This window comes from Lagopus leucura, unplaced genomic scaffold (genome assembly GCF_019238085.1).
Source record: "Lagopus leucura isolate 7727_CA_CO unplaced genomic scaffold, USGS_WTPT01 Super-Scaffold_100002, whole genome shotgun sequence".
NCBI classification, from domain to species: domain Eukaryota; kingdom Metazoa; phylum Chordata; class Aves; order Galliformes; family Phasianidae; genus Lagopus; species Lagopus leucura.
Window position 1 is genome coordinate 89,988,650 of NW_024962263.1, and position 25,784 is coordinate 90,014,433.

The window sequence follows — 25,784 nt, forward strand, 5'->3', positions numbered from 1 at the left end:
TTTTTTTTTTTTTTTTTTTTTTTTTTTTTTTTTTTTTTTGCAGGGTGTTTCTGCCTTTCTGCAGCCCTTTAGCAAAAAAAATAAATAAGAAAAAAAAAAAAAAGGATCATGGATTGAAAGTGCAATCTGTGGATTAATCTGACCCTGAATCACTCAAGCCACTGCAGCTCTGAAAGCTGCACCTTAAACCAGGCTGAGTTCACTCAGGGCTGTTTCTTGATAGCAGGTGCCAATTTGCAAAGGGAGATTAGATGGGCCCCTTCTTTCACATTTACCCGTGTGAGTTTTCCTTCTTTCAGTTTATTCTGTTTTAAAGTGTTGGGAGAGGATAACACAGCTAATAACTGCCAAGCTTTGAAGGGGTAAAACCTGTCGGAGGACATGCTGCATCTCTCCTTACACGATTTTCCCTTTCAAAGAAACAATCTAACGGCGTTTCCTATTAGTGCTATCAATTTTGAAGTACACTCTCAATATAACCAGCATTTTTTTCGTTCACTCAGACTGTGGGTGTAGCCTCACATGTTCATCCTCTCATAAGGCAAGCACAAATGCTATGGTGTTGCTTCCCCCCCTGGGTTAGTTTTGTGGGGCCATGGATTTGATGCATCTGTTTCCTGCTGGCTCCATGCCCTGGCTCCCATGACACATACAGAGCACTGCAGCAACTGCATCTTTCCAAAAATCCAAGCTCTGAGTTGAGATTAAAATGCCCACTGCCCCATTTCCCTCCCCCTTGCCTTTTTTTTTTTTCTCTTCCCTATGGGCACTTTGGGAAGTTTAAAACCGTAATCCTCAGCCCATTTGTTAAAGGGCTGTGTGATGTAACCATATTCTCAGTAAAGGTTTTAGAGGGTTTTAGCTGGTAATGTCTCCCACAGGAAAAACAGCTTTCAGCCAGAGTGCTCCGTGAGATTAGTTCTGTGATAAGGACTTTTCTATATAAATAGACATGAAAGGAGCAGTAGCTTTCACCGTGACTGACCTGTTGCCTTGCTGTAGCAGCTCACACTCCAATCTGAAATGGGGAAATTGAGAAAATATTGATGATTCTCCCAAAAAAAAAAGACTTTTAAAGACTTCTTCAGCGCTTGGAACAGCTCTCTGGGTTTTGTTTTCCCCTGTCCCATGGCTAAACCAGGGTCACTTGGCCACTTATCCTGTGCTGACCTAATCTACGACTCATGGGTTGCAGTGGGGAATAATAATGCTGGGTGACAGCTCTGGCTGCACTGCAATAGCAGGGCTTTTACACCAGAGTTGTTCTGTGAAGAAGGTGTGGAGAGCCTGTTGTCTCCTATTGCTAGGACAAGCTTTGCTGCTGCTGGACCACCTGAGCACGATTTTAAAAAAAAAAAAAAAAAAAAAAAAAAAGCTTGTCCCTTTTGGGGACAAACCCTTGTGCATGACTGTTAGGAGACAATATTACATCAGAGAGTGGATGGAAAGAAGTGCCTATCTTATTTATGAGTTGGAGCTATGGTCATCAATTGCTGGAGAAGACTTGGAGTGGGGTGAGACTGCGTCCATGCCCAGCGTAGAAGGTTGGGGTTGTCTTTGGTCTCTGAACTTTGCATGGGGTCGCTCACCTCTGCCTGCATTACTCTTGGATTATCCTTCTGGGAGCACTTCCTGGGTGAAAGTAGTTGGGTTTTCCGTGTACCTTAGTGCTCTTTTGCATGTTGTTTTGCATGGAAACGGCAAACTTAGAGTACCCAACACCACCAAGCAAACCACTGACCGGCCCAGCGCTGCAGGAGCTCGATACCCAGGACTCCCAAAACAGCTATGGAGGACAAAGACCTTTAGGAATAGCAGTAATCAGAGGCCAGCATCAGCACAGCTTTGGCATTGCCTGTAAATCCTGGTCCCACCAAAAGGACTTCCACTTTAGACAAGAGGGTGGCTTGCTCATGATGGCTCTATCTGGAGTGTGCCTCTCTTGGCTATCAGATGTCAGTCTCATTTGGCAGCCTTGCTTGTCTTTTCACCCTGAAAAGTGTGTTTATTAAGACTCTACAGTTTTTGGTACACGTAGGAGTAGCAACCGGGTTGGCTCTTATGGGAGCAGATTGGGTAGAAGGCAATGAGATAAGGGTGGGTTATGGAACCAGACTCCAATTGTGCTCCTGATGTGTTGTGTGTATACTTGGAGCAGCCAACCTTGAGCTTTGGTGCAAAGAGCAGATCTCTGGATGTCAAGGGATTGAAATCACCATGAGAAGTTCTCTCTTAAAATAAAACAAGCTATGTATTCCCAGGGATGCAAAGGTTAGGTTATGTAAGGCACATGTACAGCAATGTGGAGTAATAAAGATGCTGAAGGCAGTTGAAATAGCAGGAATATAGTAAGCTGCACATTGTAAATCAGTTTGTTAAATGCAACAGGGCTATGCTTTGTGTATTCTGGTATCCAGCATCTTCTGGATTAGTTTAAAATTTAATGCTGTGGTAGGCTTAATCCTGCTGTTAATCCAAGGTCCTGAGCTATATACCTATCAACTGCATTGCTCTCCATTGAAAGACTCAATGTTGTGTAACATTGGAAGTGGGAATGTGCTCCAGCCCATGTGCAATGCATGACTTGGGCTACAAATCTGGGGGCAGATAATTCAATTTGCATGAAACCAGATGACTTTGCCCACTGGAGGGAATGGGGAGAAAAAAAAAAATAAAAAAAGGGGCCATGGCTTCTCTGAAGGCAGCAGCTCACCCTCTATGTGTTGTACTCCTGGCACCAAAGGTTTCTATATGTTTACATACCCAAATGCATCGATAAGGACTGGTTCATGCCTTGCTACCCTGCTACTTTCTCCTTGAACCTCCGTGGGCCAGTGTGGTTGGGTTGCTGGGTGTACAACCCAGGTCAGCACCAACCAATTCACGACTGCAGTACTATGAATGTCTATGGTTTAGGCATGAATTAAACATTTTCAGCTTTTCTTTGTTATTCTGTGGGCTGTGGAATACCTCCCATAATCCAGCCAATCTCTCCAGGTAACCAGGAGCAGTAGCTGCAGTACTCTTGGGGCTATAACTAAACTTACAGCTGTAGGCTCCATTTTCACTTCTCATTTTGATAGATTCATGCCTGCCTTGTTACCATTCTCCTGAACTGTGAAGTCACCTTCAGACAGGAATGTAACTTCTCCAACAACAAGATCTGCAGATGCTAGAATCTCTCAAGCAACACAAAATCGTAGACTATCTCAAGTAAGGATCATTGAGTCCAACTCCTGGCTCCACAGGACCACCCAGGAGTACAGTCATACAATATTCCAAGTTGAAAGAGATGCCTGGATCTAGATTTCCATTTTTCTTGCTTATAACTGTACCAGCACATCCCAGGAGTGCTTTCCTTTCTGACAGGTGTCATGCTGTTCTTTGATGACTTCAGATACTTAAGCTTTGCTTTCCTCCGGACACTTCCAAGCTCCCATTCTTCCAGCAGAAATGGAAGAGCAGAAATTAGTCCTTTTGTACAAGCCTTTGTTCTTTGGACTTTCTGGTCTCCACCTCTTCCCACAAGTGATTAGTGTTGTCTGTTGTTATTGCCTGGAAGAAAGCTGGAAGGCAATGGCCTTGTTTTTGCACCCAGGTCATAAATAAAACCTTGGGTGTGCCTTGTCACCCAGGATACATCCGGACTTCATGTCCTGGTGTTTACTGGAGACACAAAGAGCAACATGAACTTGATGATCATCTCCAAGCAAACACTCCCTAAGGACTTGCTTGGACAAGGCAGCCTAACTCTGTAATTGCCTTACTTAACACTCCATATGGGTGCTCTTAAATGGGGAGAAGTCACCATTATATCACTCTCTATATCAACACAAAGATAGGATTTGATTTGACACAAACCTTGATGCCCCTCCAGGGGGATGTCTTTTGGCTTGGCCTCATCTTTATGTTCAGCACTTTCTCTCATCTTTGAATGTTGAGGCTTGGAGGTAATGTTATTTGGCAGATGTGCCATACAAGAGCATAAATTGGCCTTGCTGCAATAGTGCTATCTCTAATCCTGCTTTGTCAGATGCTATGAACTTCAGAGCTGGACACAACTTCTGTAATTTAATGGCCCTCACCTCATCCATTTTTATGGCTTTCCTAACGTGTGCTGCATGCTGTGGGCATATATGGTGTTCCATTCCTGGCTACTACGCAGTTTATAGCCTTCTGTTGGAAGAACTACGTGCTTGCTTTCACAAAGGAAACCTGAGAAGTCTCCTGTTCAACCTGGCCACTTGCTAGGTACCCGGCTGTATCCTTCTACCAATGTCCTTGGGTGCACTCAAGAGGCTGTAATACCACATCTTTCTTCTGACCTTGAAAGGGTTGATCTCAAGAGCTTGTACAAAGAAGAATTGAGGAAAATCCCTTTTTATAACCAGCAGTGGGGTTTGGGTTTCTCTCTGTGTGCTCTCTTACATAAAGCATGCTTAAATCCACCACAGCTTACTTTACAAACTCTGTGCTATAGCATTTAGCTCTTGGTTGCAGTCTGAAGAGCATGGCTAAAATACTGGGTTCCTTTGGAAGCAGGCTGTCAGAGGATGGGCATGCTCTGCTCCCGACTCTCTTTTTCCACCCAAGCTAGTTTGCAATTGAAATATGCCCTTTTAAAAACTGTGACCTCTTTAAACTTGTGGTGGTGTTTCCTTCTGTATGGAAGTTGACCTGGGCTAGTCCTAGGGCTGAATTTCCTTTGCACTGCAATATTTGTGAAATAATGTAACTTCGGCAGTGTTCCTAGTTGGATGCTAGGCACAGTGGCCTTGGTGTGGTGACTCTATAGATCTACAGTAGAGGCCAGGCATGGATATTCCCCGTGGTGGCCTTGAAGTTATGACTTTGGTCCATGTTGGCCAGTGACAGTTCTTCAAGACCAATGGCAGAGTCATTGGAGGCTGAAAACAAGACATGGGGAGAACACATCAAGTTTCTAAAAGCGAGAAATCTCAAGATCCTGCTTTGTCATCCTTACTAGGCTTTGGTGTTGCATCAGATGCTCCAATATCTGACTTCCCAGCAGGTTTTTGCTGTTGGTGTAGAAGCTTGTATGGGAATTGATAACTATCTTGCTAAATCCTATTGAGGAGACATGCAGTGTTCAGGCAGAAAAAGCCTTGCAGCTGCATAGCTTAGTGTCTCTTTTGGGGTGAAGCCTAGGCAAATCCAAATGCCAAGACATCTTGGGTGTTGTCAGAGCATGTTTACATCAGAGCTTGCAAGAGTTCCTGAAAGGCACCTCCTCTATTCCCATCTGCAAAGCCAAGGTGATGGATGATTATCAGTGCTGCTGTGTTTGCATGCGTGGAGAAGGTCTCGTTCATTGCTTTGATGTGGTAATGTCTTGAATTTTGTGCCTTAGTTACCTCTTCCATCCTTTCTCAGCTGCAGTTCTTCTGGCTTCCTGTTCATGACATCCGGGTAATCTTTATTCTTCTCTCCCCCCAGAATGTCTTAAAAACTAACTCCAACTAAACTTTTCCAGGAGGTGAAAGCATCTAAAAGGTGATCAAAGCTGCTCTTGTGCAGGAAAAGGATGCTCAGCTCTGTTGCTTTGTCACCAGCAGTGTGTTGACTACACCATTTCTGGATGCTGCTTGTGTGGCGAGCTGCTACTGGGACTGTTCATGTTTTGAATGGGGTTTTATGGCCTTTTTATGGGGGGGGTGAGAGATTCCTTGTCTTTTTCCTTCCTCCAGTTTCTGGATTTTTGCTAGCTAGGAAGCAATGATCTGTGCAAGATGGCTGGGTTTGCCCATGGTGAATCCAGAGGTAGCATTCTTAGAGCACCCTTTTGTGTCTTTGCTCTTGAGAGTCTTAACTTGGGATTTGTGCAGTTGTTGGGGTGTTTTCCTTAACATCCTACATAATTGCTGTTGCAGAATAATCACAGCTCTGTGCTTTCAGCTTGGTCCTTTAGTGATTTTAATGAATTTGTGGATTACTGTAAAGCACTAATCCTGCAGACTTGCAGTCCAGATGGAGTGATTCTGATTCTTCAGGGTCCCGTACTAATTAAGAGCTGAAATCATATTACTTCAGTGAAAAAGTCAGTGTTAGTACCAGAGCTTTTTCAAACTGAGCACCTGTTATTGGACATCTCATATGAGACATGAATTCCCAGAAAGCTGAAATCCATTAAAATGCAAGCTTTTCATTCCCTACTTCTGTTTCAAAACTGGTTTGAATCACTTTTTCCTCCTTTTTCCTCCCTTTTTTTGGCGCCCCAGAAAAATAACTTGAACAAAGAATTTGGAAAGAAGTCCTCCCAGAGTAACACTGGGATCTAGAGGGATCTCTGGGGATGTAACCAAGCACTATCCGTGTTTTTTGGATTAAATAGTGTTGAAGAATGGGCTGAGATCTGAGAAGGCCCACCAAGAGATGGGAAAAATGATCCAAAAATGTGTTTTGGGCAGGGTGAAAGCAGGCACTGGTGGAGCTCAGTCGACCCTCTTGAGTGGCAAAATTCCCACTCTTAAATGGTTTTACCAGAGAGTATTTTTACCCAGGCATCTTTCTTGTATGACAAAAATCATCTCTGCTCGGACAGAGTTTTTGTGGTCATGGATGCAGAGATGCTCTTTGTGGCCTCCCTTCTGCCTGGAGCATCGTGTAGTAACCTCCTGTCCCTGTGGGATGCAGGGATGTTGCCATCTGCTGTTTCCTGAAGCCAGCAATTAAATGTGCTCCCCATCTGCAGGAAGTCTGAGCTGAAGCTTGTGTAGGAGGCAGGGATGGAATGAATTTATTGCTTTGTGCAACTTGCATCTCCGTCCCATGAACTTTTGACTTGCTTCCTCTTGATCCCCTGTAGCCAGCAGGAGATGGTAGCACTTACAGATGTAGCCCTTGAGCTCAGGAACAGATGTGATGCTATGTGAGCTTGTCTGCACACCCCAGGATGACTCTTTTCACTTATATTATGTCCAGATGGCAAGTCCTTAGTAAGGAGATGCTTAATTCCTGTATCCCTTCACTGCGGTACTTAAGAAACCTTTTCTGAATAGCACAGGAAACAAACTTACTGTAAGCAACAGGTGTTATCTAATAACCTTTTTTGAGTGGCACTGCTGCCTCCTGCAATGCTAGTTCATTCCCAGGCTTACCAGCGTGCACGCACCAAATCTGAACTTTCCCTGCTGCAGATCAAGCAAATGTCTTGCAAGCCTGCAGCCCCTGGCATCACTGATGTGATTTTTATCCTCTAATAATGGAATTTTGGCTGTTGGAGATCATCAGCCCTGAGCAAGTCCAAAGCCTCTGTGTACGTAGCAGCGATGGGGTGATGCAAGACCACGCATGAGAGCAGCAGGGGATGGAGCAGGATGGGGTCAGTTGCCAAGATGCCATGGTGAGATCATCTCCCTTTCTCTCAGCAGGGCTGTGATCCCTTTGCCCAGACCCAACGCAGCAAGCTGCAGCACCGGCGGGCACGGATCAACCAGCAGATCAACAAGGAGATGAGGATGCGTGCTGGGGCGGAAAACCTTTTCAGGTGAGTCCTGGCCTCTAAAGCATCCATCTGGTCCAGGGATTTGGCTGGGGAGTGGAAATGAAATTTCATTGTGTAGAGAAGGGGGGTATAAAACTGTCCAGGAAGCACCTGCAAGCTGCTTGCAGAAAAGGAATGGCTTTGGATTATCAGTTGCTTTTTCTTCACGTTTTTCAATCCTTTCCCCTCCCCTAAGAGGCAGTTTTATCTCCTGCTTACACAAGGCTTTTCGTTTAAACCACTATGAGCTTGTCTGCAAGTGTGTATCAGTCACTGAACAGCTGTTTTTTGCCCTAGTAATGATTGCTTAGGGCTCCCATGGCTCTACCTTGCTTGGGCTTTGCAGCACTCCTGGAAATGCCTGCCCCGTGTTCAGTGCAATGCTGATGCAGCGGGGGTTAATGAAAAGTGGTTGTTTTAATGCCCTGCAAGCCTGTTAGAAAGCAGGCTGGGAATGGATGCAATTATGGGAACAAATGTTGAACTGGGATTGAGCTCTGAGTGCAGACATCCTGCATGATAGCCCCCAGTAAATGGGTCAAATCCAGCTTTATTTAAAAGAAAAGAAAAAAGCTGTCCCAGTAATTCCACCCAAGGAAAATCTGTTGGAAAACTCAAGCATTCCTTTGGATGCAGCCACAGCCCAGCAGCTCTCCACCCTGCTTTGCGGGTGCCTTTATGGGATGGTGCAAAAACTGCTGCTTCTGCATGGCATTCAGGTCACAGCTGGTTCAGCACATTATTGCCATTCCTAAAGACGGGTCATGATGAAGTCATGATGCAATAACGTGATGTTTTTTAAAAATAAAACATCTACTGTCTTTTTAACCTGTAGGTGACCTTCTTTATAGCTTTAGTGTATGTATCAGGTTCCTGTAATAAATCTGAGCAGGTGTGTAGGCTTGTTAAGATATTCTCTTTTATGGAGACTGCTTTTTTTTCATGGTTATCTTGTGATTTTTAGTGTTGTTCCTCCCACCCTCTCCAATAAAATGAACATTTTTTTCCTGTTGGATCAGGGTGATTTGATGTCAATGATATGTGCAGCTGAAAGAAAGGAGCTATCAATGTTCTACCACAGCAAGAAATGGGAGTTTGGCAGGGGGCGGAGAACAGCAGGGATCCCCTGAAAGATGGGATCCTGGGGACAGTGAGGTATGAGGCCCTGAAGGACCGTAACTCATCTAATTAAAAAGTCCATGAGATCTCCATGTGCCTCACCTTTTGTTATTAAGAAAAAAAGAAATTCCCTGGAATCGTGCAGCCTCAGCAGAAAATGTGCCCAGCTGTGGTTTTGGTGTGAAGTGCATGCATCAGAGCTGTTTTGTCTCCTCCCTCACCAGGGAGTGAGCAAAAATATGATGCAAAAGCCATATTAATTACTTGTCCAGGGAAGGGAGGGATTGTTTTTCTGCAGGGAAGAGGCAAAATGCACTGTTGGGGCCCTTTTTTGCCTGGATCAGCTGTTTGGATGTGCTTTGGTAGCAGCGATGTTTCCTTCCTCCCACCTTCCCTCCAGTCTAGTTTGCAGCTGATATGCAGTTTGGGGGAGGGACGGGGCTTTTGGAGTTTGTAAACATGGAGGGGAAGAAAGTGAAGGTTGTGCCTTAGATTAAAGCCTGAGAGGGGAAGATCATAACAGGTTTTGAGCAACAACCCTTTAGACTTGACTTGCACCGACCTAACAAAACTAGCAAGATGCAAAGAAGAAACAGTGCTGTGCTCAGCCCAGAGTGAAGTTCACAGTTTCTTTCTGTTCTTGGTTTAAAAAAAAAAAACACCATAAATCTCAATGCAGTTTCCTAAGCTCAGTTCAGTTCAGCATATCAGTCCCTTTTCCTGGAGAAGCTGCCATGCCATTGCTGCACATTGGCAAAAATGCATGTGGTGTTTGCTCAGCATTATGGGGTTGTGGGTTTTTTTTTTTTTTCTGGATAAATAAATCAACAGTGGAAACTCCTTCCTTGTTCAAATACTGGGGTGCAGAGAAGATAAAGGTGTTGCCAATAAACCATTTTTTTTTTTTTTTAAATAGCTCAGAAATCTTTGTTCAACATTAGCTAAGCAAACAGCTGATAATTCCACTTTGTGTGCTGTTATATAGATCAGTGTGTACGCCTGAAGATACCAAAGTCTTTACCAGCAGAGATTTGCTCCTTGTGCTACTGGTAAACAATTGTTTGCTCCTCAGATCACCTCTCTGAGAGGTGCTGTGCTGCAAAAAGCGCTTGTAGGGTGCAAAATGGAGGGCCCCAGGGTTAAAAATGTTTGTTCTAAACCTGGTAGCAAGCAAAACTGTCTGGAGGTGCAGAGGAGGTGACTAAGGAGCCATCATCTTGAAAGAAAAGCAGCATAGCTCCTTAAGTCAGAGCAAGGGCCCTGGAGGATGATGTCAGTAATAAACAAAGGCAATGCGCTCTGCAAAAATTGGGGGGAAGTGTTGCCCTGGCCAAGCAGAGCTCATGCACGTGGCATTTTTACTGCATCCCAGTGGGGCTTGGTGTGATTTAGGGCGAGCAGCCAGAGTCCCTTTCAGCCAACAATTGCTCACCATTGGCTTTGCCTGGCTGCTGGGTTATCTCTCCCTGCTTTAGTTTGGAGCAGATAAAGAGGGTATAATCAGCCTGGGAGTTTGCTTTGCTGAGAGCAGGCAGCTTGCTGCAGCTGAAATCAATCCTCTGTGTTTACATCTCTTGACATGCATGAGGGGGAAGGGTGGGGAGGGTGCTGCTAATGGCAAGCCTGGCCCTTGCAGAATGGTTATTCGCACACACAAAGAGGTTTTTCTGCTTTAAGTGGAGGTCTAAGCATGAAGCACAGCTTTTGTTTGGTGTGGGCAAACACCTGAGTGCTTATAACCAAATCCAAGGATGTGCTGGAGGTAGGAGCATGGATGGAGCTCATGAGGGATACTGCTTGAGAGTGCAAGTCATATGGATTGCTCTGGGGGAGAAACAAAGTCAACATCCCCAACAAAATGCAAAGAACTAAAATTCTTCTCTGCTTTGTGAAGAATTGGATGGAAATAGTTAGCCAGGAAGGTTTGGATGGATGTACGTGGCAGGGAAGATGTAATGGTATCACACCAACAGCTGACTTAGTTGTTGTTCTTTGACTCAGCCAGGCTTTTACAGGGAGATTTGATCTATGCAGTGCTGTCTTTCAGAGCCACCAGTAACCACAAGGTCAAGGAGACAGTTGCATTGGAGCTGAGTTACGTGAACTCCAACCTGCAGCTGCTAAAGGAGGAGCTGGAGGAGCTAAACAGCTGCATGGATGTCTACCAGAATGACAGGTAGGGGGTTTTGCTTGAGGGGTGGCCAGAGAATAGAAGATTGGGGCATGGGACAGATTGGCCAGAACGAGTTTTTCAGGCCAATGGCATCCATCTGTGCTTCATCTGCAAGACTGCAAGGAGACCAAACTCAACACCTTTCTTAGCAGATCCTTTTGGAGGTGTTTCTGTGTGGGGGGTTGTGTCCTTTAGATTCTAATATCCCAAAGCAGGAGGAGTAGAGCAGAAACAACCATGAATCTTCCTTTACCTAATCTCCTTGTCCTGAGCATCCTTCCAGAGCATGATGATTTCCAGTGGGATATTTAACAGAAGTAGTTAAAACTGTAAGCCGTCTTGTTCTAGTTGATCCTAGGGTGGTTTCTTTTCCCAACAAGGGTATTAGGTTTGTTCCCACCTTTCTGAGGTTAGACCTTTTGCTAATTGAGAGTTTCTGTTGCTTTGAAATCCTCACTCAGTCACTTCATGCTTGATTCATTGGAGCCATTTCAGTGAGGTGAGAAAAGCAGCAATCATGAAAGCCAAAAAGGCCAGAGATGCTGCAGCAATGTGGAGCTATGGGTATTCCTCCCCTGTTCAAAACAGCTGGATGGTGTCCATACATCCATGTGCTTTGCTCGTTGTCTGGTCCTCCTTTTGGAGGATTGTTCTGCTTCTGTGGACAGAAAGAGCTGCAGACAGCATCACTGACTCCATCGTGTTTGCTGCATTTCTGCTAAATGCGGAGCAAGGACAATCTGGAAGTGTGAATGATGCATTAGGGTTGCAGAGAGAAGAGGAGGCTTAAGGAGATCCTACCTGTGGCCTTTGATCCCTGCATGGCCCTAGATGTTTGCTCTCTTCCCCAGCAGTGGGCTGGTGATGGAAAGTTGCAGTTTGGACTGCCAGGATTGCAAGCATCCTCCCTGAGCTCTGCCCAAGTGTTTGTTTGTTTTGGTTCAAAAAGGAAACAACAGCAGCAGCAACCCCCAAACCGTGCCCAAGCCAGACAAAAGCCCCTTTGTTTGCTCTGGGCATTGGATTCAAATAGAAATGAGCATGTATGAGAATGAGCAATAATGGCTTTTCTGCTCTAATTATAGCTCTTGAAGCTGTTTATTCAGTGAGTATGAATAGACCAAAGTGTGGGTGCAACCCCTGCTCCCCAGTTTAACCCTCCTAGGCCTGTGATGTGCTAATCCATGTTTCTGCTAACATGCAGTTTCTGAAGATAATGGGGCCTTGCTGTTGTGCAAATCTGGTCTGTTGAGGGCCTGATCCTGCCTGACCTGCCTCCCTTCTTGCGTTCTGGGGAGCTCAGTGCAAGTTGGGAACCCATCAAGGGTTCTCACCTGATATCTGTGTACAGGAGGCAGAGGATGGGACCAATTTGAAAGGTTTTTGCAGAGCAACAAGATGGTAATTTTATGCATGCTCAAGGCCTTTGGAGACCATCACTTCTTGTCAGCAAAAAAAGAAAATATCAAAATTGCAATAAAATCCTGCAAAAGATGATCCTTCCTCAGTTCTGTGCAAATGCTCTGCTTTAGTGTTGGAAAACAAACCACTCCCAGCTGGGTGTTACCAATGTCATCCTAATCTTCAGCATTTTACAGTATTGACCTGGCAGTGTGATAAGTGCTATTCATAGCCAGCTGCTTTTAATAGAGGCAGCAAATTTCAATATCAGGTGGAGCTGCACTCCTGAGCTGGTCCTTATCAGCAAATCCTTATCAGCGACAAAGCCCAGATTAGCACGTAGGAGCTCGTGAATCCATGACCTGTGCACACATCACTCCCATTTCTCAAGAGTTGTTAATTAAAGCAGCTTCATCACTGCAGCCTGATGTGGTTGCTGTTGTATCTGTCAGAGATAAAAGCAGAAATTTAAGTAATATGGCAGATTTGAGGTTATCAGCATGTTTTCTGTGCATAATCTCTGCAAAACGTGTCCCTCTGCTGGGCAAAATTGAGTTCTCTTCTAGTTGTACTCTTCAAAAAAAAACATCCATCAAAGGGTTTGTCGTCTTCTTCCAGTGATTCCATCAGTGTCCCCATGATTCCTTTGGGCCTGAAAGAGACCAAGGAGCTGGATTTGCTGGTGCCACTGAAGGTGAGTGAAGAGAGTCTGCACCTGAGATGCAATAAAGATGGATGGAGGAGTGCAGACTTGCACTTTGGGGATGTTTCTTCACTTGGTCATGGTTGGGAGCTGTAGAGAAGATGGCACATCAGTTCAGTTTTGAAACAATTATAACATATATTTAGGTGGAGAAAACGGAGGGGAAAAAGGAAATGGGGGTCTGAAGCAATGGGGAAGGGGATGTATTTTCTGTTGAAGTGGAGAAGAATAGCTGAGTGGGGAGATTACTTTCCATACTGTAAGTTTTCTTGCAGGGAGAGCTGACAAATCACCCTTTAAATCTTGAATACTTATTTCCAATGTTTATTCAGATCTTTCTTTCCCCATCTAGGATTTCATCAGTGAGCACTATGGAGAGGAGGGTGTCATGTTTGAAAAAGAAATCAAAGAGTTCATGGAGCTGCGGCAGGTCGGTCCCTTGAGATGCGAAGCCTTACTTTGATTTGTCAAGAAATACCCATTTGGAGGTGCTGTATTTTGCTCTGGGTACCTCAGTGCTCACTGTAAACTGCACCCTTGTCCTCGTGTCCTCTCAGGGTGCTGCATCCCTGGCTTCAGTTCAGAGATTACAAAAATATTACAGACCTTTTGGTAATTGTTTTCTGTCTCTATGGAGACAGATGTTTTCTGACTCTAATGGAGTCCTTTAATGACCTGATAACCTAGAATGAACAGCAATAAAAATACCATGCCGTCCATTATTGTTGTTTTATGAATAGTTCACCCCTGGCAAGGCTAAATGACTGCTCTCTCTCCAGCTAACACGCAGCGTAGTGCTTGGAGAAGAGGAAGTGTAGAGCAATCCTGTGAAGGTATTCTCTCCTACAAAGCAGCTCTCATAAGTAACCTCAGTTTTGCCTTGCCATGAAGCTTTGATCTTAAGAGCGGAAAGAAAAGGCTTTCTCAGGCTTTATGAAGGTCCTGATCCTGTTCTTTGGGCTGTGGGAGTGGTGCCCTGAAAAGCCACAAGCTGGGAAAAGACTCGTGACTGAAACTAGGAGAGCTCTGGCACTCCTCCTGTCTCGAGTCAAAAGCCCAAGGATTTATCTGTTTTGAGAAGAAAGTCTTATTTCTTCCCTAGCATTAATTCCATCAGACTTTGCATGAGTTTCTCTCTTTAAATAAATAAATAAATAAAAAAGTCAAATCCCAGCTTGGTTTAGATGAGTGTTGCCACCAGCATTCCATTGCTCCCAGGCTGCTGCCTCTGATCTGGGTGCCCCAACATGTCTCCCCAGCCAAACCATCAGTTGCATGAGGGTTTGCCTCCTTTCAACCTTCTGAAAAGCAGAGAAGCCACAGAAATAAAGCTTCTTTTTCAGCATTAATACAACCCTGTCCCTTGCCTGCATGTGTTAGGGTGGTCCAGAGGAGCTCAGCTCCGTGCCATTCCCCTCATCCCCTGCAGTCTTGCCCACAAAGCCTTTTGGATGGGATTTCTCCCACCTAGGCTGTAGCCCATAGGGTTGACCAGCATGTGCAGCTCCATAAATCTCATCTTTCCCTCCCATTCTCCTCTCTCTTTCTCCCAATGTTTTTCTTCCCTCTCTTCCATCCCTGCAGGCGATGCGTACCCCCAGCCGGAATGAGGCTGGACTGGAGCTCCTCATGGAGTATTATAACCAACTCTACTTTCTCGACAGCCGCTTCTTCCCTCCCAGCAAAAGCCTGGGTGTCTTCTTCCACTGGTTGGTGCAGCTTTTTCCATCCATGCATCATTACTAATGGGGAGTGGGGAGGGAAGCGGGGCTGGGCTTCCTTCACTGTGCTGGGTTTTCTTTGGGGTTCATCCTTCCTCTGAGCTCCATCACAGAGTCAAGGGCTGGGTTTCATTCTTGCTTTTGGTTTGAGGATGTTGCCTTCGATGGATCTATTGAAGGGTATAGGGGGAATTGAGGCTCTGAGGATACATGGTGGTGGGAAGAGAGTCTGTACAAAATGCAGAAAGTTCTGAAGGTCCGTTCTTCGTCATCTTGGACTAGCTGAACCTTAAAGGTTCCTTCCAACTCAAAATCCTGTGATTAGGTGGGAGCAATGGCTGATGGCCTTGATATTCTCATCCCTTCTGGCTCTTCCCTTTTCCAGGTACGACTCACTGACTGGGGTTCCATCCCACCAGCGGGCACTGGCCTTTGAGAAAGGCAGTGTCCTCTTCAACATCGGAGCCTTGCACACCCAGATAGGGGCACGGCAGGACCGTGCCTCCCTGCCAGGGCTCAACCAGGCTATTGATGCCTTTCAGAAGGCAGCTGGTATGTACGTTTTCCTTCTTTGTCTCCTTCCTTACCTCTGGGTAGTGGTCAGAGCAGGGCTAATAATCCCTTATGGCAGGGATGATGTGAAGGAGGGGAATCAGTTGTGCAGAGCGAGTTGGAAGAGTCTCTAAGGGATTGATGTCATCCAAAGCTCTGAGAAAAAAGCTGCAGGGACAAGAATGGGTTAAGAAGCAAGGTAGCACCCCTAGAGATTATTTGCTGCAGTAGCATTGCATGTTATGGTAAGATATTTGAAATGCACAGCCCATCTGGGTGAGCATCCTGGGCTGTTCTTGGTGGCTGATTTTCTCCTGTATCCTCACAAAATCCCAAAATGGTTGAGGTTGGAGGGGGCCTCTTGGTCCATCTGGTCCAACCCTTTTGAGTTGAGCAAGACCACCTAGAGTAGATTGCCTAGGACGATATCCAGGTAACTTCTGAACATCTCCAAAGAGGAAACTCCACAACCTTTCTTGGAACCTGTACTCAGGCATGGAAAAACCTTGTTCCAAACCCTCCTCACCTGTAAGCCTAGCAGCTCTCACCATCTTCTCCCTTGTACAGGTGCCTTTAACTACTTGAAGGAAAACTTCTCCAATGCTCCCAGCCTGGACATGAGCACTGCTTCCCTCAACATGCTGGTGAGGCTGATGGTCGCCCAAGTCCAGGAGTGTGTTTTTGAGAAGGTGACTTTACTGCATGCCCAGAAGGACTTCCTCACGTGGCTGCAGCTCGCTCAGGAGGCAGCCAGGGTAAGAGCACCCCAAAAAGATCCCCGCAGTCCCTAAGAGGAATGACAACATGCTGTCACTTCCACCCAATGAACATGCTAGATTCCAACCCATACATCACCTATCTGTGCATTGACACCCACAGGTGGAAGATGTCTACTCACTGGTGCACCAGACAATGACCCAGGCTCACGTGAAGGATTATGTTCCCTTCTCATGGACCACCATGGTCCATGTCAAGTCAGAGCATTTCAAAGCCTTGTCCCACTACTTTGCTGCCATTGCTCTCTGTGACTGCCCAGGTGAGTGCTGTGGCACAGAAACAGCTGCTTAGCTGAGTGCTGTCTTCATGTCTTGATCTTAGGGGTGTTTTCCAACCTAAGTAATTCTCTGATTCTGTGTAGCAGCCTGGTGTTGGGGGGGCATTGTGAGAAAGAATTGAAAGGAATCTTGCGTAGGATCCCATGCCTGGATTTTTTGGGATGCTCTGAGCTGCTGATCACTTTGATGGATTCACTAATTTGTACACAATGCAAATGTACCCCATATTTCTGTTCATGACTTGCACGGTGCTTGCAAAGAAAGTCCTTCCAAGATGGCCAGCAAAAAAAAAAAAATCTATACAGTTTTCACTTGCTGTCCCCCTTGGTTCTGGGTTTGTGTTCCCAGCCAAGCAGCTTTCAGACCCACTTAACTATATGTTGGACCAGCAAAAGACTTCCTGAAAAAAAAAAGAAACAGCAATAAACTCTCTCAAACCAAGAAATCCCTGGGTTACTTGAATTTATTTGTCAGCCTTATGGATGGCTGCCTTGAGTATCTGTGTGTGGTGTGGCTGTACCAGAGCTAGGTGACGTGGCTATGGGGAGCCAGCTGGAATGTGGAAGCAGGATGTGACCTATAATTTCCATCTGTGCTGTCACCATGGTCCCGTACAATCAATTTTGTGTCAGGCTGAGGGTTTGGAGGCGGGCAGATGATGCACACAGGAACCTGTGGTGTTGAGCCGCTATGTGCTAAGGACAGAACTGGAGGGCTCCTGAAGGTCGTCTTCTAGAGTAGATTCATCTTTTTGGCCAAAAGCTACATTCACAGCTCTGCTGTGAGCCTGGAAGTATTGCAGGGCTTGAGATTACCAAGCTGCTGGGCTTGTGCATTGCAGAAACAGGATGGAGCAAGGACAGCTGCTGGGGTGGAGATGGAAGAGAGTGGGATGTCATGGGGATGAGGATGGAAATGGCAGAAGGATGTGTTGGAACCAGGTTTGCATGAGGTTACAAGGGATGGAGCCAAACTCTTCCCTGAAATTCTGAAACCCTTTGCCTGTCCAAATAACATGAGACACTGGAGGGAGCACAAATCCACAGGAAATCTCTGAGTCAGGGGGTTTGTTTTGTAGCAGCACCCTGCAGAGATCTCATGTTCTCACTCTCTATATCTCCAAGTATGAACTCTGGTCAAGAGTAGTGAATCCTTTGCTCCTCCAGATGGCTGGCAATAAGCTCCTTATGCTTCTGTGGGTACAGGAATAGGACAGGCCAGCCCTGGAGATGCTCAGTACCAATGCCAGGGATGCTGACAGAGCTTTGGCATCTCCTACAGTTTGGACCAGCAAGTCCACAGTGTTCTCTTACTTGCTTGTGCCCAGAAGAGGAGGTTGCTGTGTAAGCCAAGGAAACAGGGAACAGCTCTGGATGAGAATAATGGTGTAGAAATCAAGCCTGCTGTGATGCTTAGAACAATGTCCTGACTTTTCTCTGCATCCCTTTTTTTTTCTTTTTTTTGTTTTTTCTGTTAGCGGCATCTGATGCTGAGCTGCCAGAGCATGAAAAGGCTTTTCTCCAGTTCCACATCACCATGCCTGAGGGACCATCACTTCGTGTTCTACTGCAGGATTCTGAGGAGAGAAGGAAGCTGGGTGAGTGCATCCATAGGGGCAAGCTGCCAGGTTTGGGGAATGAAACCCTGAATTCTCGTGGGAATGGGATTGATGGAATTATAAAATGGCTCGGGTTGGAAGGGACCTCAAAGGTTGTCCACTATCAACACCACTGAGCTTCTAGTGATGAACTTCTGCAGGACCTCTCTATGCAAAAACACCTTTTGCTGAAAAGAACCTCTCCTGGGAAGGCAGAGAAGCATTATGGTGTTCCCTATTAAGATGTTGAGGACAACTCACGGTACTTGTATTGACACATTTCGCCAAGTTTAACAGTAAAACCCCAGGCATTTGAGGCAGGTAACATCACGCAATGCAGCTCAGAGAAATCCAATGGGGATCTGGAGCTTTTGCAAAGGAGCTTGGCTCAAGCTTGCAGCTTGACAAGGAGAAGCAGTGAAGGCTGGGGGTGGCTTTTTTTTTTTTTTTGCTGCTGCATCAAAAGGTTTGGGAGATGAGAGCTTTCCTCCCACGCAAATTTTCAGCTTCGGGGAAGAGACACAACGTTGCTTATTCAGCTGAAGTCATGTTTTAGCAAAGAGGCAGGAGTGAGAGCAAGCTCAGTGCCCTGCTTCTGGGGTGTCATCTTCTGCTTGCCTCCTCCACAAGCTGCCTTTTGGTCTTCTTTTTCCAAACAGTCTCCATTCGGTGTTGCCTTGTGAAAAATTCATGCGCAGACACCAACTTCGGCTCTAATTTTGGTCTGTGGGAAGGGAAGAAACTCACAGCATTATAACCATCTCCCTAGAATGATATTTTTTCTCCTTCTGCTGTCTCATGGTCTTAGAACATTGTGTTTTATTCCACCAGTTTCAATAAACCGGAGCCAAAAGCTTGCACAACTTCTATTCCTGACCTGTATCCTCCATGCTTTTATCTATTTCATCAGTGTAAATGCAGAAGTTAGTGATAAGTCATTAAAACCTACTTAATATAGCATTTTCTTGCTCAGGAATGAAGCTGGTTGTAAGTGCTTGCATAGAATATGTTTGATGCATTCGATAAGATTATTTTGGACAGTCCATTCCTCCCTTTTTTTTTCATCCAGTCTCAAAATCCTTCCTTGATTCCTCACTCAGAGTGAACTCCATCGTCTCCCTGGCTTATGTTGCCACCGTGTGTCCTAAAGGTGGAAATGCTGCAGGCGCACATGTATCTATGATACATCCCTCTCTCTCTATGTATATCTATGTCTTCTTTAGCTTACATTGGATATGTGTACCGTTGTCACAGTCTCTTGCAAAGGAGTTGTTTGCAGGATATTCATAGGGCATTTATTTGCAGGTCGTTGGGATTTCTTTGGCTGCTCTCTTCACAATTTGTTTTCACAAAGTTGAAAATACTTTCATGATCAATTGAGAAGCAGAAAGAGACAAAAGGCACCAAAAGGGATCTTTGGGGCATGGCAAAGGCTGTTCTTAGCCTAGAAAAGAGGCATCTGCAGCAGATCTCCCCAAAGCTAAAGTGCTGTCACCAGGAGGACAGGGCTCAATTGTCCTCTGTACCCACTAGGGACATGAGGCAAGGGAGAGAAGTTAATATGCAGAGATGTAGGTTAAGCAATAGGAGGAACTTTGGGGGCGGTGGTGCCAGCCTCCCTCTCCGGGTGACGGCAGCATCATCAGTAATTTTTTTTTGGGAACATCTGCCAGCCCATCTCCGGATTCACTCGGAGGAATGAAGTAGGTCACCCTTCAAGGTCCCTTCCCAGCCCTCCATTGGGGGCTTGAGCTGACGGCTGGGACCTACTCCATTTAGAGCCCGTTGGCAGGCTGCGAACGTGACGGGGCCGTCCCTGAGTCACGTCGGGTGACACAGCCGCGGAGGCTGCTTTAATCCGTGGGCAGCCGAGCGAGCGACAGAGCCTGGGCTCGGAACGGTGCTGAGCTCTTGGGCTGCCATCTCTCCACTTTCCGCAGGCAAAGCTCATCTAAAGAAAGCCATCATGAAGCACGAGGAAGCCATGAGGATCCACGGCTTGTGCAAGATCCTGCGGAAGATGGACATCCTCCAGGAGGTCCTCTCCTTTGCCCACAAACGCTCGCTGAGCAAATACTCAGAAATTGACCACGAGGAGGATTTTTTTGAAACTGGAGATGCCCCGGATATTCACCGTAAGTGGTTTTCAGTGTCCTGTGGGTTTTTATGAGTCGCACCTTTGCTATGTGGGCAGCAGGATGCAGAGGCGGCAGCTGCCACTTTGGCTCCTTCCTGACCTGGTGAATGTGCTTTTCTCCCCCTTCCGTTAGCCAAAACGCACCAGAAGCCGGAGATCAAATCACCCAGCTTCTCTCAGGTGAAGGTGACAGATCTCTTCCACAGGCTGGTATGTATAGCTCTGAGGTGGGGTGGCCCCACGGGAGCAAATGTCACCTCCTCCCCTGCATGCTCTGTTTTCCTGCTTTCCTTCTTCCTGGTGCAGCTGCTCTCTGAGAAGGACAAGTCAATTCCTTGTAGAAAAGGACCTAGGCAGGAGAAAGGATGGAAGAGCGTGGGTCCATCCCCACAAGAGCTAAATGGGTTGAGCCAGATTCCAAAATCCACCCTGAATTTTATTGTGAAGCTCCTCCGATGCATGAGGAAGCAGGCATGGGTGTTTTGAGTGGGTCTTGGGCTATTTAGGGGAGCAGAGCAAGTTGAGGGTAGTGTTATCCCTGGGGGTAACACTGCTCTATCTTAGATACATGATGTTGACCAGCTAGGGACCAGTAAGAAAATCCCAGCAGGTCCTTTGTTTCTGCCATGGTGGGCTAATGGGGTCCTGGGGGGAAGGGCTGAGCTTTGGGGCTGCCTTGGAGGCTGCAGTGACTGCACTGTCCCTGTCCCCCAGGCATCTGAAACCTACGTAGCACCTTGAGGAGAGGATGAGTTGATTGGGATATAACCAGCACTTCTGCCTTTGGGCAATCTGAGTGGAAGGCAGGCAGGTAAATCCTGCTTCTGGGAGAACAGGAAGGATTTTTGGAGTGGTCTGACCCTGAAAGTGTGACCCATCCCAATGCCTTGTGCCCTACAGTTGACCACTCCAGTCTGGCTCTGTTTCCCAGAGCAATGCTTAGGTGAAAACATCTTCCGTCTCATCCCTCCCTTTAGTTCCAGAAGTGGGGAGTTAAGGAGCCAGCTTTGCATCGAAGCTTTCTGTTTCATTTCTTCGAGGATTTCAGTGTCTGAAACGATGCCAACTCCCTGACCTTGATGAGACCTTCTCCTGCCTTGCAGGGAGGATGTCATAGAACTGTGACCTAGGCTGCTTATAAGAGAATAGGAAAGGAGGACTGAGGTCCTTTCCAACATGCACTAGTCTGGACTGCTGCTCACAAAGGCACTTGTAAGATACTTTAGCTCCTCTAGCTTTATTGGCCATAAATGTCCTGTTTTTTTGGATATGCAGGCATGGTAAAGCCCTGGGCAGGCTCATAACTGCATTATCAAAGAAGTGCAAAGGACAGGCTATCTTGTTCTGCCTCTTTTCCGTCAAAAGTTGTATGTTCCCTTTGAGTTGCTCTTGCACTGAAAGGTGCTTTCCTCATTTCTGCCTTATCCCAGGGGCCCCTCTCAGTTTTCTCGGCCAAAAACAAGTGGTACCCAATGCGGAGAGTCCATCTTATGAGAGGAGAGAATGGCTTTGGGTTCACACTGCGAGGAGATTCCCCAGTCCTCATTGCTGGTGTCATCCCTGGAGGCTGTGCTGCTGTGAGTACTCCAAGCTCTGCTGTCATCACAGGGGGTGCTTGAGGTGGGGGGATCCCCCCACTGAGGGATGTGACGTGGGATGGAACGTGATGTCAAACACAAATCAGTGCTGTGCAGACTCACCATGTGAGCTTTGCAGCAGATCAGATTGTTTTCTGGCAGAACCTTTCTTGAAGCATCCTGGTGGGATGATTGGGTGGACCTCCCCCCCCATAACTGTGCTGCATCCTCTGTGCCACCCAGATCCTAGAATCTCCTTAATAATAGGCTCCTTAGCAGCAGGATTGCATCCCTTTGAGGGAGATGGAAAGCTTTTTAAAGCAGATTCAAAACACAGTGTGTACCCTGTGCTACCAACACTCGTTGCACTGATCTGGGGTGGGATTGCACTCCAGATAGACACCAAAATGTGGGTGTTCCCATGTGGATAAGTTACTGAACCTCTATTGTATCTAGGCTAGCATGTCCTTGCTCTGGGTTACTCCTGTCTGTAATGTTCCACAGCTGCAGCCCGGCACATGCTTTGCTTTAAGCACTTCTAGTGCTTTATTGATTCCTGACACATGGAATGAGTGCATAGGACCTTGCTAAGCTTGCTCTGTTTTCCCAAGGGTCAAAGCTTGCAGGCATTATTTTTTTTTTCTGTTTTGTAGACCTATAGCATTTAACCTGAGTTGAAGCTGTATATGCTCTTATCGGAGAGCTTGAGAGTTCACTGCATGGTGGATACTGAGTGTAGTCATCACCATGTTTGTGAGCTGCAAAGCAGCTGTAAAAAATCATTAGTATGATGGCTTTGAGTATTTCATGCTGCAGGCCATACCCTACCCGTCCCACGCCCTGTGTTTCTGCAAAATTGGGATCTGCTGGATGGGGAGGAAAGCAATCAGGCCTCATGCTGCATTATCTTTGATGAAAAATGGGTGATTCTTTTCTTTTCACCTGCAGGAAGCTGGATTGAAGGAGGGTGACTACATCATCTTGGTGAATGGCAAGGATTGCAGGTGGTCCAAGCATGCTGAGGTGGTCCAGCTGCTGAAGAGCACTGGGGAAGAGGGCGTGGAGATTGGAGTGATAACCCTGCAGGGCTCAGAGGGGCCAAAAGCTGTAAGTCACATTCTGAGCCTCAGATGGGAAGCTGAAGCTTTGGGGAGTGAAATGGGCTGTGATCTGCTTAAGGCTCAGCTTTGTCTCCAGTGTGCAGCACACTGGTTTGCAGCCAGCTTGGCAAATACAAAGCAGGTAGCAGCTTGCAAAGATGGAAAACTTCTCCATTTTGCTCTTAACCTCAAGAAAACCAAGCTGCTCTGCGGCACACAGAGGTTTCCCGGTTCCCTGGGGCAGGGCTGAGACCCAAGCATTGTGTTTATACCCCCAGCTCAGTGCTGCCCTGCCTTTACTCATCTCTGCTCCCCAAACAGGCGGAGAAGAAAGCAGCAGCAATGTCCTCTGGCAGCGGGCTGCTGAAAAGCAACAAGGAGAACAGCCGGAAGAGCCTGATGAACAGCAAAAGTGCCAGCACACTGCTTGTCTGGAACAAGAAGAGCAAGCGGAGCAAGAACAACACTTACAGCATCCCTTTCACTGCTGTGGGAGACAACGAGGCCATGTACTGAGGCTACGTTGTGTCCCGTGAGCTCTGGGGCTGGTTGCCTATTGATCCTCAGGAGCTCTGATTGCTTCTATGGGCTGTGCTGGTGTCGTGGCCGCATGGAGCATCCCTGGTCCAGAGGATGCTGGGACCCCCCCTCCTTGGGGATGCACTGCTGGTCAAATCCTCTCCAAAGAGGTGAGGAATGCACAGTCACTGTTGCTGCTGATTGCCGGACTCCTCCCCCTGTGTTAAACTTTATGGGGAAACACTGATTTATTATTTTTTTTTTTGCTCTTAAGGGGTCGGGGGAAACTGTGCTTCAGGATAAAGCAGAGACTGGTTTGTGTCTTATGCTCAGCACGAGGAGCAGCCAAACCAAACCCAGCCATTAAAGCAAAAGCTATAACCTTCTTTAGCATCTCTCAGGCTTTCTCTGCAAGGTAGAAGGCAGCACCGTCGCCGTACCACTCACTGCCAGTGGAGCCAAGTTGTTCAGAAGACGGAGAGGGTTTCAGTTTTGCAAGCCCCATGTTAACAAAACCCTTCAGGGCAAATGGAGGTGATGTTTGACTCCTCTATTTTTGGGAGAGGGTTTTGCTCAGGCACCAGTGATGTGCACTGTGTATGTTTTGGGGTCCAGCTCAGACCTGCCTCTTGTTAGGCAGCACTGAGCTGCAGGTATGGGTCAGGCTGAGCAGGGCTCTGAGCAGTCTGGTCGAGCTGTAGATATCCCTATTCTTTGCAGGGGAGCTGGACTAGATGACCTTTAAAGGTCCCTTTCAACTCAAACAATTCCATGATTCAATTCCTGCTGTGATACAACTTAGGGGCATCCCAGCAATCTAGGATGGCATTAACCATGTCCTTATCATCAGCTGGCAATGTATCAGGTCTTCCATCAGATAATCAGCAGAAGGGCAGAGTTTGGGTTACACATTCCCTTGAGTTTTGCAAATAGCGTAGGGTTGGTCGCATCTAGGCCAGCTCAAATAGAAATAAGAACATGAGTTAGTGCTGTGCTGAATTGGGGCAGTTGTGCAGGTTTTTTTTTTTTGGTTTTTTTTTTTAATGGGAACTCAGGCTTGCCCAGCAAACAGCCTGGCTGTACAACCTGCTTCTTGGGAAGAAAAGGGAAAGACTTAACGTGCATTTGTTGTCTCATTTTTTTAATCAGTAGAGGTGGATTGCCCTAAATATGTGAGTAGATTAATAGCTAAGAGCCTTGTTTCTTACTTGGTATGAGATTAAAATTCCAGGAAGATAGCTCCTCCAGATTATTAAACTACTAAATTTGTGCTAGTATTGGATCTTGCACACGTTGCTAATACCCTAACACTGTGCTGTCAGCATTCGTACCAGGGCTGGCCTGATGGATACATGCATCTTGGTAATTGTACTGGAAATGCAGGGAGACTCGGAATTCGCATAGATATATTGGCAAAATTTTTTCAATCTCATTTCTGCCTCATGCATTAGTTTTCTGAAAGCTAAAGAGCTGTCTGGTCCTGAGTGCTTGGATGATCTTGGTAGGTATAAAATACCCTTCAGAGATGCAATTGTATTTTTGTACTTTTTAAGTCGTGATAAATTCGTAGCGGGAGATTCATGGAAACCAAGAGCGGGTTGGCAGAGAGACGTCGCTGCAATAGCATCCCCCAGGATTTGACCTCCATTTCCCCTCTGCGGCCCCGTGCCCACGTGCCAAGCTTTCAGCTCTAATTTTATTTGAGGAGAACTGGAGGGAGCGCTTCCAGCTCTGCCTTCCTTCTTGAGAATCCTCTCCGTTTGCGCGATGCGAGACCTAGACCTCGTCAGACAGGATTATGGGTCTGGCTGCCACCACGAGGCCATCTGCTGCAGTCAGATTTTCTGCATAATCTTGCCAGCTGCTCGGCGCGGGAGTGGTGAGATATGCAGAAAATGGCTGCCTTGCCCTTAACGCATCCTGAACACCTAAATGTCTTGGAGCTAGAGATGTATTTATTTATAAGGAGCGTGGGCATCGCGGTTCCTCCCGCATCACCCAACCCTTCTGTCGGCGTTGCTGGAGGGGTTGCATTTTGTGCAAGTTGGATATTTTTCTTAACGCCAGTTAAGGGGTTTTTGTTTTTGTCGTCGTTTTTTAACTTGTACGTGGACTCTCACCTTTTATGGATTAAAAAGCACTGGTTTGAAAGCGCTTTGTGATGTGTATTTTTGCCAGTTGTAAGTGAATTGGGCACACTAGTTGGGTGACAAATTGGGTTGGTGAATGGGTCAGTTTTGTCTGAATCTGGAACTGGGAGAGGTGGTTTGGCCCTAGTGTGAACTGATCCACGGCAAAGCAATCTTAAGCATCCAAATCAATCCAACAGCCCGTGCTGAGCCATCTCCAGCATGCTACAGGGGGAACTGGTGGCTTTGTCACACGAGTTATTTCATGGAAGTAAAGGAAGAGGTGGGGTATGGAGCTCGGACTGAATCCCTCAGAGGCTTTACTCCTGAATAAAAAAGGAAACCATTCAAACAAGTCATCTTTGCTTCAAAATCTGTGTTCCTGTTGCTGGAAGAGCCTTCATTGAGGACGAAGGCATCGCTCCCAGCTGGAGGAGGAAATCACTGTAGAGTGGCTAGGTCTGTGGCTGGAGGGGAGGTGGCTTCCAGAAGCCATG

The 25,784-nt window shown here is 46.5% G+C and overlaps 1 protein-coding gene across 4 annotated transcripts in view; it reads left to right on the forward strand.

Moving 5' to 3' along the window:
- The window catches only part of RHPN1 (rhophilin Rho GTPase binding protein 1), a 26,187-nt gene extending 892 nt beyond the window's left edge, over window positions 1-25,295 (forward strand). The window contains exons 2-15 of one of the 4 annotated variants that reach the window (XM_042870230.1): window positions 7,389-7,507; window positions 10,671-10,799; window positions 12,816-12,891; window positions 13,253-13,330; window positions 14,485-14,609; window positions 15,007-15,173; window positions 15,741-15,928; window positions 16,053-16,209; window positions 17,706-17,825; window positions 19,766-19,960; window positions 20,096-20,172; window positions 21,393-21,539; window positions 22,488-22,646; window positions 22,961-25,295. In XM_042870230.1, coding sequence (XP_042726164.1) covers window positions 7,389-7,507; window positions 10,671-10,799; window positions 12,816-12,891; window positions 13,253-13,330; window positions 14,485-14,609; window positions 15,007-15,173; window positions 15,741-15,928; window positions 16,053-16,209; window positions 17,706-17,825; window positions 19,766-19,960; window positions 20,096-20,172; window positions 21,393-21,539; window positions 22,488-22,646; window positions 22,961-23,155 — 1,932 coding nt within the window. In that variant the 3' untranslated portion in view covers window positions 23,156-25,295. Of the gene's footprint in view, window positions 1-7,388; window positions 7,508-10,270; window positions 10,386-10,519; window positions 10,576-10,670; window positions 10,800-12,815; window positions 12,892-13,252; window positions 13,331-14,484; window positions 14,610-15,006; window positions 15,174-15,740; window positions 15,929-16,052; window positions 16,210-17,705; window positions 17,826-19,765; window positions 19,961-20,095; window positions 20,173-21,392; window positions 21,540-22,487; window positions 22,647-22,960 lie in introns of those variants that run through there. The other 3 variants (XM_042870231.1, XM_042870233.1, XM_042870232.1) reach the window with 3 other exon arrangements.
- Window positions 25,296-25,784: the final 489 nt, after the last annotated feature.